The sequence below is a fragment of the Rhagoletis pomonella genome, unplaced genomic scaffold (genome assembly GCF_013731165.1).
Source record: "Rhagoletis pomonella isolate Grant_MI unplaced genomic scaffold, Rhpom_1.0 Rhpom_scaffold_06947, whole genome shotgun sequence".
Classification (NCBI taxonomy): Eukaryota; Metazoa; Arthropoda; class Insecta; order Diptera; family Tephritidae; genus Rhagoletis; species Rhagoletis pomonella.
Window position 1 is genome coordinate 1 of NW_023465478.1, and position 8,730 is coordinate 8,730.

General features: G+C 36.0%; 3 protein-coding genes across 12 annotated transcripts; 2 read left to right on the top strand and 1 right to left on the bottom strand.

Annotated features, from left to right (window-relative positions):
* Window positions 1-596: 596 nt before the first annotated feature.
* LOC118755654 (WD repeat-containing protein 48 homolog) lies at window positions 597-4,957 on the top strand. 2 transcript variants are annotated; one of them, XR_004995039.1, is made up of 11 exons: window positions 597-977; window positions 1,142-1,361; window positions 1,422-1,634; window positions 1,698-2,276; window positions 2,361-2,566; window positions 2,655-2,759; window positions 2,818-2,957; window positions 3,021-3,216; window positions 3,295-3,489; window positions 3,571-3,770; window positions 3,829-4,957. XR_004995039.1 is itself a non-coding variant. In XM_036490479.1 (10 exons), exons 1-10 carry the CDS (start codon window positions 933-935, stop codon window positions 3,685-3,687), a joined length of 2,016 nt encoding a protein of 671 aa, XP_036346372.1. In that variant the 5' UTR covers window positions 597-932; the 3' UTR covers window positions 3,688-4,957. The 2 variants fall into 2 exon arrangements, 1 of the variants encoding a protein (XP_036346372.1); XM_036490479.1 differs by having other exon boundaries at window positions 3,571-4,957.
* Window positions 4,958-5,145: 188 nt separating this feature from the next.
* On the bottom strand, window positions 5,146-5,962 carry LOC118755655 (protein Vhl-like). The gene is made up of 2 exons (XM_036490480.1): window positions 5,611-5,962; window positions 5,146-5,538 (listed from the first exon to the last, which is right to left on the bottom strand). The coding sequence occupies exons 1-2, from the start codon at window positions 5,863-5,865 to the stop codon at window positions 5,215-5,217; spliced, it is 579 nt and encodes a 192-aa protein (XP_036346373.1). The 5' UTR covers window positions 5,866-5,962; the 3' UTR covers window positions 5,146-5,214.
* A 226-nt stretch (window positions 5,963-6,188) lies between these two features.
* LOC118755656 (trafficking protein particle complex subunit 2-like protein) lies at window positions 6,189-8,730 on the top strand. Of its 9 annotated transcripts, none has more exons than XR_004995041.1 (6): window positions 6,189-6,276; window positions 7,808-7,980; window positions 8,045-8,132; window positions 8,233-8,316; window positions 8,404-8,473; window positions 8,591-8,730. XR_004995041.1 is itself a non-coding variant. In XM_036490484.1 (6 exons), the coding sequence occupies exons 1-5, from the start codon at window positions 6,244-6,246 to the stop codon at window positions 8,447-8,449; spliced, it is 420 nt and encodes a 139-aa protein (XP_036346377.1). In that variant the 5' UTR covers window positions 6,189-6,243; the 3' UTR covers window positions 8,450-8,473; window positions 8,591-8,730. The 9 variants fall into 9 exon arrangements, 7 of the variants coding, with proteins under 7 accessions (XP_036346377.1, XP_036346380.1, XP_036346378.1 ...); XM_036490484.1 differs by having other exon boundaries at window positions 8,233-8,312; XM_036490488.1 differs by lacking the exon at window positions 6,189-6,276 and adding an exon at window positions 7,410-7,526 and having other exon boundaries at window positions 8,233-8,312.

Consider the following 8,730-nt stretch of genomic DNA (forward strand, 5'->3'; position numbering starts at 1 on the left):
AAGAAAAAGAATTGAATTGAAATAGAAATGTCAAAAAAACATCGATGCATCAAAAATATCGCATTTTCAATTAATCGAAATTTGTGTCATCGTGGCATAAATAGTCGATACATCGATACATGCCATATCACGTCCACAGAACGTTAAATACAGAGAAGCAGCATTGTCATCGAAATGGCAGATTTACGTGGAAGTTTTCGCTCATCAAAAGCGCCCAGACGCCTTCTTTATGTACGTGTATTGTTTGTATGCATGTTATTTCTCGCTCCTCAGCTCTGTTACTCCGCCGCTCTTATGTTCCACGGCAGTGTGGGCTGGTGTGGTGTGAGCTTCACCCTATACTTCCGGTAGTGCATTCCAGTGACGTCCGGTAGTGCATTCCAGTGGAAGTTTTGTGATCTATCCCTGTTCTGACATTCATTCTTGTTTTTGTTTTGTGTATTTTCCCTTCTTTTGATAGCTTTTGACAATTTACACTCTGATTCGTAATTGCTGCTTCTCTGTATTTAACGTTCTCTGGTTTATCCGTTTTGGTTGACATTTATTCGCATTGTTTAATATTGACGTTCGCGATTGAAGAGAGCTAAGAGGGATAAATAAATATAAAAGAGTACGAAGAGAAGACCGTGGAAGAGACGATTAGTGAAAATTTGTTAAAAATTAAAATTTGTCTTATTTTTGGTGTAAAAAGTATCTGCAGCTCAACAAAAATTTGTATTACAAGTGACACGCTATAAATGTATGAATCGTGCGGATTTCTTTCGGCCTCCACAGGTTATCTTTGCAGAAGGCAGTAGGGAACGGGCACAACGACATTTTCCTCCTTAGCCGACAGTCCATCTCAATAAAAATTAGACACAATCATATTTCAATTATAACAACACGGAAATCCGTACAAGAATCATCATTAACTAGTATTAGTGGAGGCAGACATGTTAACTCACAAAGGTTGCCAAGGAGGACGCAAGAAAATGCAGGTAGGTTATGTCGGCGATATATCTGTGGCTACACTGAAGTGCCTAGTGGTGAAGACCGGTGGATTATTTATGAACATATACATGTCTTCGTCTCTTTTACATTAAAAAAAAATGTGTTTAAGCTGTTTTAGAGTTATTTGAGTAAAACTTATTAATGTATCCAGGTATCTTTTGTCATACGAGACGCAGAGGAGAAGCAACACAGAAATGGTGTTAATGCATTGCAACTAGATCCCAACAACGGCAAGCTCTATTCAGCTGGACGCGATGCTATTATTCGTGTATGGAATACAACAAAAGAATCAACTGAGAAATATATACAATCAATGGAGCACCACAATGATTGGGTTAATGATATAGTGCTGTGTTGCAATGGCAGAAATTGTTAGTAGCATACTTAAATGATATGTAAAAAAAATAACGAAAGGAAATATTTGTTTACAGTAATTAGCGCCAGCTGTGATACCACCGTTAAAGTGTGGAATGCCCACAAAGGCTTCTGCATGTCAACGTTACGTACACATCGTGACTACGTCCAAGCATTAGCTTATGCCAGGGATCGAGAGCAAGTGGCAAGTGCAGGACTGGACAAGGCGATTTTCCTTTGGGACGTAAATACGCTAACCGCACTGACTGCCAGCAACAACACCGTTACAAGTGAGTGAACCATATCTTACCTTTATATGTGTATGTAAATATAATTTTCTTATGTATGCACAGCCTCTAGTCTCACCGGTTCCAAGGATTCCATATACAGTCTGGCTATGAATCCTTCAGGTACGGTTATTGTTAGCGGTTCCACAGAGAATATATTGCGCATTTGGGATCCACGCACCTGTACACGTAGCATGAAACTGCGAGGTCACACAGAAAATGTACGTGCACTGGTCGTGTCACCTGACGGTAATCAAGTGGTCTCCGGCAGTTCAGATGGCACAATCAAAGTGTGGAATCTGGGCCAGCAACGATGCATACAAACAATACACGTACATAAAGAAGGCGTCTGGGCGCTTTTGATGAGCGAAAACTTCCAGTATGTGATTTCGGGCAGTCGTGATAAGAATATTATTGTAACAGAGTTGCGTAACCCTAGCAACTCGGTATTGGTTTGTGAGGAGCGCGCGCCCGTGCTCAGTCTTGGATATAACATTGATAAGACAGGCGTTTGGGCAACCACCTGGAATTCGGACATACGATGCTGGAAATTGCCACTCTATGATAAATGTACATTGACGTCTAGTGGTGGCATGGATGCACAATGGGCGATAGCATCCAACACGGAGTTGACCTGCTTCAAAGGTAAGTCGCGATTGAACATAATATACATACATACGTATATATGCACTTTGAAATTAATTGACGTTTTTTATAATTCTTGCATAGGTGGCGCGGCAGTAAAGAAATGCTGTGTCTTAAATGATAAACGTTATATTGTAACCAAGGACACTGAGGAAAATGTTGCGATCTATGATGTCCTGCGTGTTATGAAGAAGGAAGATTTAGGCAAAGTGGATTTCGACGATGAGTTAAAGAAACGTAATAAACAAGTATACATTCCAAACTGGTTTACGGTAGACTTGAAAACCGGAGTAAGTAGTCTTTGGAAATGAAAAAAATATTAAGTGACCATGGTAGTGTGGTTAAAGAAATCTAAAATTAAATTAAATTACTTTTAAGATGCCAACTATTGTATTAGGACAGGATGAAGTAGATTGCTTTGCAGCATGGGTATCCATAGAGGCTGGTCTTCCAGAATGCGCGGAACCAACGTCGGAGACTAAGGTGTGTCTTGGAACAGAAGGAGTATAGTTTCAATGTTATAAATTGCTTCTATTTAAAGATAAATTACGGAAAATTATTGCTGGAAGCACTATTAGAATACTGGACTCCTCCACACAGCTTGCCGCAAAGCGAGCTAGAACCTGATAGTCGTGGCAACGGTTACTTTCAAGTACCTAAACATACACCAGTTATATTTAGGTACATACTTAAAAGTACCAAAAATTAGTTATGTTTTCTTATATTACAAAGTTACTATTACAGTGAGGTTGGTGGTCGTACAGTATGCCGGCTTTTGGTACGCGATGCAGCTGGTGAGAGCGAGAGTACATTACTGCATGAAACCGTGCCACAATGGGTCACGGATGTGGTGATCGAAAAGACTATACCGAAGTTTTTGAAAATTCCCTTCTTCCTGCAGCCACACCCACAAATGATTAAGCCAGAACGTACCAAAAAGGTATACATATTCAAATAATATTTTATTATGTAATACCTAATGTTTTTCATACCTATTGCAATCGTTACTTTTCAATAGGACCGACTAGTTGCCAACGAATTTATACAGTGTCGCAAGGTGTGCGAACACGTACTGGAAAAAGTACTCGGTGCAGAGACAACTCCTAGCGGTGGGAACGCTTCAAATTCCTCGCAAAATAGTCAAAGTGATGCGAATTCCGAGGGCTCGCAAGTACCTGCCGAAGATCGAATTGAGTTATGGTGCAACGATGTTGTAAGTTTTGCATATTCATATCCATATGTTTATGCATAAAAATTGAACACATTTGATTATACCTATGTTGTATTTCGTCAGGTGGTTGATCCTAATATGGATTTGCGAACAGTGCGTCACTTCATCTGGAAACAGTCGACCGATTTGACTTTCCAATACAAGACAAAGCCAAATTTTAGCTACGATGGTAAACTATGAGCACACACAACAGTCGAAATGTGATCATAACAACAGTTGCAACAACATATTTATACAGAGAAAACGCTTCTCTTCATATATCCGTAACTACACATACATAAATTTTAGAACATTTTGTTTTATCAGTTACGTTTCGTTAAGATCTTAAACACCGCAGCTCAGCTTATCAACTAAGCCGTGGGAAGTAACGGATGCCCTTGCGCTCTGGCCTTAACGTGAAGGAGTACAATTTAAGCTTAATTAGTTTTCGTTCTTGCCTCACGCCGCCAGTTATACATTTCAACCGAATATTTCTGAATTGAATGTTTTTTTGTTTGTTTTCCAAAAGAAAATGCCGATATTTCGATACATGACCAACAGAATACAGAATTATCATCGAATTAGTAACAATTGTATTAATCTCTGTTTTGATTCTGCAATATTACTTTTCCTGTTTCTTTTTTTATATGTTTAGTACGAAATATTTAAGTGTGGCGATTTATAGCACTTATTAAAATTTTGCATTTAAACGAGGTGTCGTATGTATTTGTGTATGAAGCTAGTAGCAATTTTATTTTGCTGTTACAAGCAGTGTTGTTGTAAAGCGCATATACGCTAGAATCATAAATATTCTGTTAGAAGTAAAAACATTTTGGATTGTAAAACAATAATAGTGTTCATAAGTACCTACCTGCTCTTTTGTGTTTAAAAATTTTGTTTGCAAAATGTATTGTATTATCTATACATATCTGTGCTTAAGCTTCTCTTTCTCTTCTCTGAGTCGTCCTCCTTGCTCGGATTTTATTTATACATATATTGTACGGATTGTAGCGACAGTTAAGAGATTAGTCTTGGATAATTTATCTATATAATATGTATTAATGCATTAAATGTACGTGGCGCGTATTATCTACACGTTATTTACTTTAACATAAGTTTAAAGCTGTTCTATACAAAATTATCATACATACATACATATAAAACAAAAACAAAATAAAATACAAAATCAAAAATCTAGCTAATATAGTAACAACTATTATATAATATTAAAATCCATTAAATTATAAAGAAGTGAAAATGTCACACAAGGAATATGAGTAATTACATTCATGCCAATAAACCGATAAATTTGTATATAAGTCCGGAGTATGGGTGTTTATTATATGAATGCACGCATGGACCTATTTATTTGTAGATGAATTTGTATATACTGGACACGTATTGGGAATCAATGGAATTTTACCGGATTTTGAAATATTTTAACAGCGTTGCTGGTAACGATTCCTCCTGAAAGTATTAACATTTTAATTTTTATTAGCAAATTTTGTAAACGATACGGAAATTTTAACGAAACACCTTTCCAGCATTTTGAAGCAGCATTATATGAAAAGTAAGTTTGTTTTTTACACTCTTTATTCCTCATAAAGTACTTAATGCTTACACTTATATTTTAAATTGACAAATTAAAAAAAATTTACAAGTACTTAACTTAAATATAAAACGTTAGAAATTTTTCTGCTAATCGCTAACATCTACATTTTACGTTTTTTAATTACTTTGCTGATTATGTTGTTCAATTACACTTTTAACTATTTCCGCTGTAATCATTTCGGGTTGCACTTTGCGTCTTAAACGCTTCTTCAGTTCGTTTTTCAAAACATTGGGTATGAACATACGTTCGTCAATGATGCGCATCGCCACTCTAGGAGGTACTGAATGTAGTGTTGTTACAACGCGCCAGAGGCAATTCTCACGCAGCGAACGTAATGGAAAGTGTATTTTAATCTCTTTTCGACATGGTATCATACGCGAAGGATTATGTGGGTCAGGCATTTGATATGACTGTGGCCAAAATACTTTCCGATGACTCACCTAATCGTAAACAAAACGAAAATGAGTAGGTACATGCCATAGAAATCAGCGGCGGAACAACTCTATACTTACACACAACAATTCATTAGTGTCTTTATCACAAAATATCCAGAAATGTTTAGTAAATGTGTTGGTTTTACTATTAGCGCCAGGTGCTAAGCTCAGATGAAATGTTCTATTGCCGTGAACGCACCAGTAGAGGTTTACCATACGTTTTGTTGTGTTGTGGAAGAGTACAAACGATTCTTGTCCTGGAAATGGCAAGGGCCGATGAGGTCGTTGAATCCGACCCGGAGCAGCGGGTGGTGCTGGTGGCTCTAATGCCATGTTTTTAGATTACCGTGATATTTCAATTGCTACAAACTAATAAATGCAAATCGATATCACTTGCTATCAACAAATTTGTAAACATATGATACGACAGTTGTTGTTTTTCCAGAAGTGATGCATGTTTTGGGTACAGTGCATGTATGTAATATAGGAGTAATGGATCTACTTACCGTTTTTATTTAAGTTTCTAGTTCTGAAAATTTTAAATAAATTAAACCGCAATAATTATGCATCATCATATTTCATTTTAAAGCAACTTTAATTAAATTTATAGTTTTTGTCTTATAACTTGTATAGAAGTTTAGTTTAATTAGTTTACGTACGTCTGGCAACGTTAGATTTTCGGGTGACTGAAATATCGGGCTGGTTTTAGCAATGGCTGTGTGTATTTCAATAATTGGCAAGGATGTAAGTTTTATTTTTATAAAAGAAAATTTGTGCACAAACAAACAACTTTAGGGAATGTTGGTGAATATGTTTTTCTAGTGGTATCTAAAACATAAAATAAAGTTTTCTCCATTTGATCGCTGTAGTAAACAAAAGCACTGCTCTAACGAGTCTCGAAAGATTGCCAGAAGTGTAGGCATAGTTGCCAACTTGGTGCTTTAAGCACTAGATTTAGTGCTTTTTGAAGATTAAAACGCCAAAAAAAATTACTTAGTGCCTAGTGGCTTTTTAGTGCTTTTTTTGAACTAATATTACTCCGAGATAGTTAAAACCTGAAATAATTTGAAATATTATAAGCTGCGGTGTCTCATGAAGATGCGGAATTTACAAGAATATACAAATTTAAATGCACTAAAATACAACCATGATTGATAAAAAGCTGAAGTTGTAAACCCACCTTGTTGAATTCTAGTCGGGTTGAAAATGCTAGTACGTAGGTAAGTTAAGGATTTCTTTTTTTCTTTTCTAATTGTTTGTACAAATTTTGATTTTCTTACCACCTGAATGGTGCTGAATCCAAATCTGGCCGCACAATTACTCTAGTACTAGAATTTTTAGATATCCTATCCCCACATTGCCAAATACAGGGATTTTTGCGATATTTGAGGTTATATAATGAAAACATCAAATTTTTTGCTCATTCCTACTCAGGGCATTATTTGCGATTCGATTTTTCTTTCTCGAGATGTAGTAGTTTTAATAGTACTTCGGTATTACGTCGTAAGCATGAGTCATCATAGCATGTGTAGAGGCTATTAAATCGTTATGAGCGAAAACGTTTTGTGTATTGATTTATGTATGTATTCTTGTAAATATTGTTAATTTTTGCTTTTGTTAAATACAAACTGTTATGAAAAAAAGATCCTTTGATTAAAAAAAATCTGGTGCTTTTAGTTTGGTAAAACGCCTTTTTTCGAAGTTTTTGGTGCTTTTTGAAAATCAAAAGTTGGCAACACTGAGTGTAGGTAATACTGGCCAAAGAGAACCGGTTATAATAACTCTAGAACCAAATAATCGTGCAACGATTGTTTCAATAAAATTAATCAATAACATGTTATCGAAAGTTCCATAGGGCAGCACCGGAAATCCGAAAAGGAAAAACAGACGGGATAACGATACCGGGTCGAATCCGCTACCGAATCTAATCAACGAATGATAATTATCATAAGAGCTCAATAGTTTGGGGAATGCTGCAGAAGTGACTATCCACGGTCAGATATAAGCTAACGACCCTGCAATTGTTCCATATAGAAACTATCCATTGCTCTTTACCATTAGGTTTTGAATAATGTTTTAAATTAGTATATTCGTAATTATAATTAGAATCCTTAACCAATGCACGCAGTATAATTGGATGATTAATGCTTGCTTATTTGCATCTGTTTGGTAAATGGTTCTGGTACTGGGCTACTAAGCTCACATACAGAAATGTAAAAGAAGAAGAAAAAAACGCTGACAGTAATATTCAATTTTAAATATTGTATTATTTTAGAATGCGCCTTTGTACTTAACTACAGCCGATATGGACAAAGAGCTAGAGTTACAATATCGTGTACATGCAGCACTCGACGTTGTTGAAGAAAAGTGCCAACCACTGAGTAAGGGCACACCAGAATCGAAGGAACTCTACTTAGGCATGCTGTACTCCACAGAGACTCACAAAATGTAAACAACGCTCACACATACATATGTGTTACCATTTCATTTATTTAATATTTTTTGTATTCAGATATGGGTTTGTAACAAATACAAAAATTAAGTTTATCATTGTCGTGGATTCTGGAAATATAGCATTGCGGGAGAATGAAGTGCGGGCGGTGAGTATTGCACAAAATACATCTTTAAGTATTAAGTTTTATAATCAAATAACTTCCTTAATAAACTCTCATTGATTTTTTTTTATACTTTATCTCAAAGATGTTTCGAAATTTGCATATGCTATACACGGATGCGATTTGTAATCCTTTTTATGCGCCGGGCGAGCCACTGACATCCAAGTAAGTCTGCATCGATACTGAGTCTTTTTTTTTTTAAATAAAATACTCGTTTTATTTTTATACTCTTGTTTTTACTCTTTTATTAACGCAGAAAATTTGATCGGGCCGTGCAGAAAATTATGGGAGGCAATGCCTAGAAAACTCTTTAGTTTATTTACTGTGTAAGCTCGTTATTTATTATATAGCATTATCCTGCAAATACACAAAATTGTATAACAATACTATAAACAATATATGCCTAACAAATTTTTTTTGTTATCAATGCTTAAAATGTATAGACATCATAGGAGGTGGGCCACTCCTCAGCATAAGTGTATGGTGGAAGTTCTGCGAGGAATTTCTTCGTTTCGGCATCACGTTCCCATTCACCACTCACGAAGTGCCCTGAAATACCCAGCTGCATAAGGGGTTCATCAAA

Bases quoted from the DNA above. Each gene is read 5' to 3' on its own strand.
- LOC118755655 (XM_036490480.1), bottom strand. From the start codon at position 5,865: ATGGCATTAGAGCCACCAGCACCACCCGCTGCTCCGGGTCGGATTCAA. The intron at 5,539-5,610 runs GTAAGTATAGAG...GTTTACGATTAG, and splicing joins ACACTAATGAATTGTTGTGT to GTGAGTCATCGGAAAGTATT.
- LOC118755656 (XM_036490483.1), top strand. From the start codon at position 7,677: ATGCTTGCTTATTTGCATCTGTTTGGTAAATGGTTCTGGTACTGGGCT. The intron at 8,133-8,232 runs GTGAGTATTGCA...TTTATCTCAAAG, and splicing joins GGGAGAATGAAGTGCGGGCG to ATGTTTCGAAATTTGCATAT. The intron at 8,313-8,403 runs GTAAGTCTGCAT...TTATTAACGCAG, and splicing joins GGCGAGCCACTGACATCCAA to AAAATTTGATCGGGCCGTGC.
- LOC118755654 (XM_036490479.1), top strand. From the start codon at position 933: ATGTTAACTCACAAAGGTTGCCAAGGAGGACGCAAGAAAATGCAG. The intron at 2,958-3,020 runs GTACATACTTAA...TTACTATTACAG, and splicing joins CATACACCAGTTATATTTAG to TGAGGTTGGTGGTCGTACAG. The intron at 3,490-3,570 runs GTAAGTTTTGCA...GTATTTCGTCAG, and splicing joins AGTTATGGTGCAACGATGTT to GTGGTTGATCCTAATATGGA.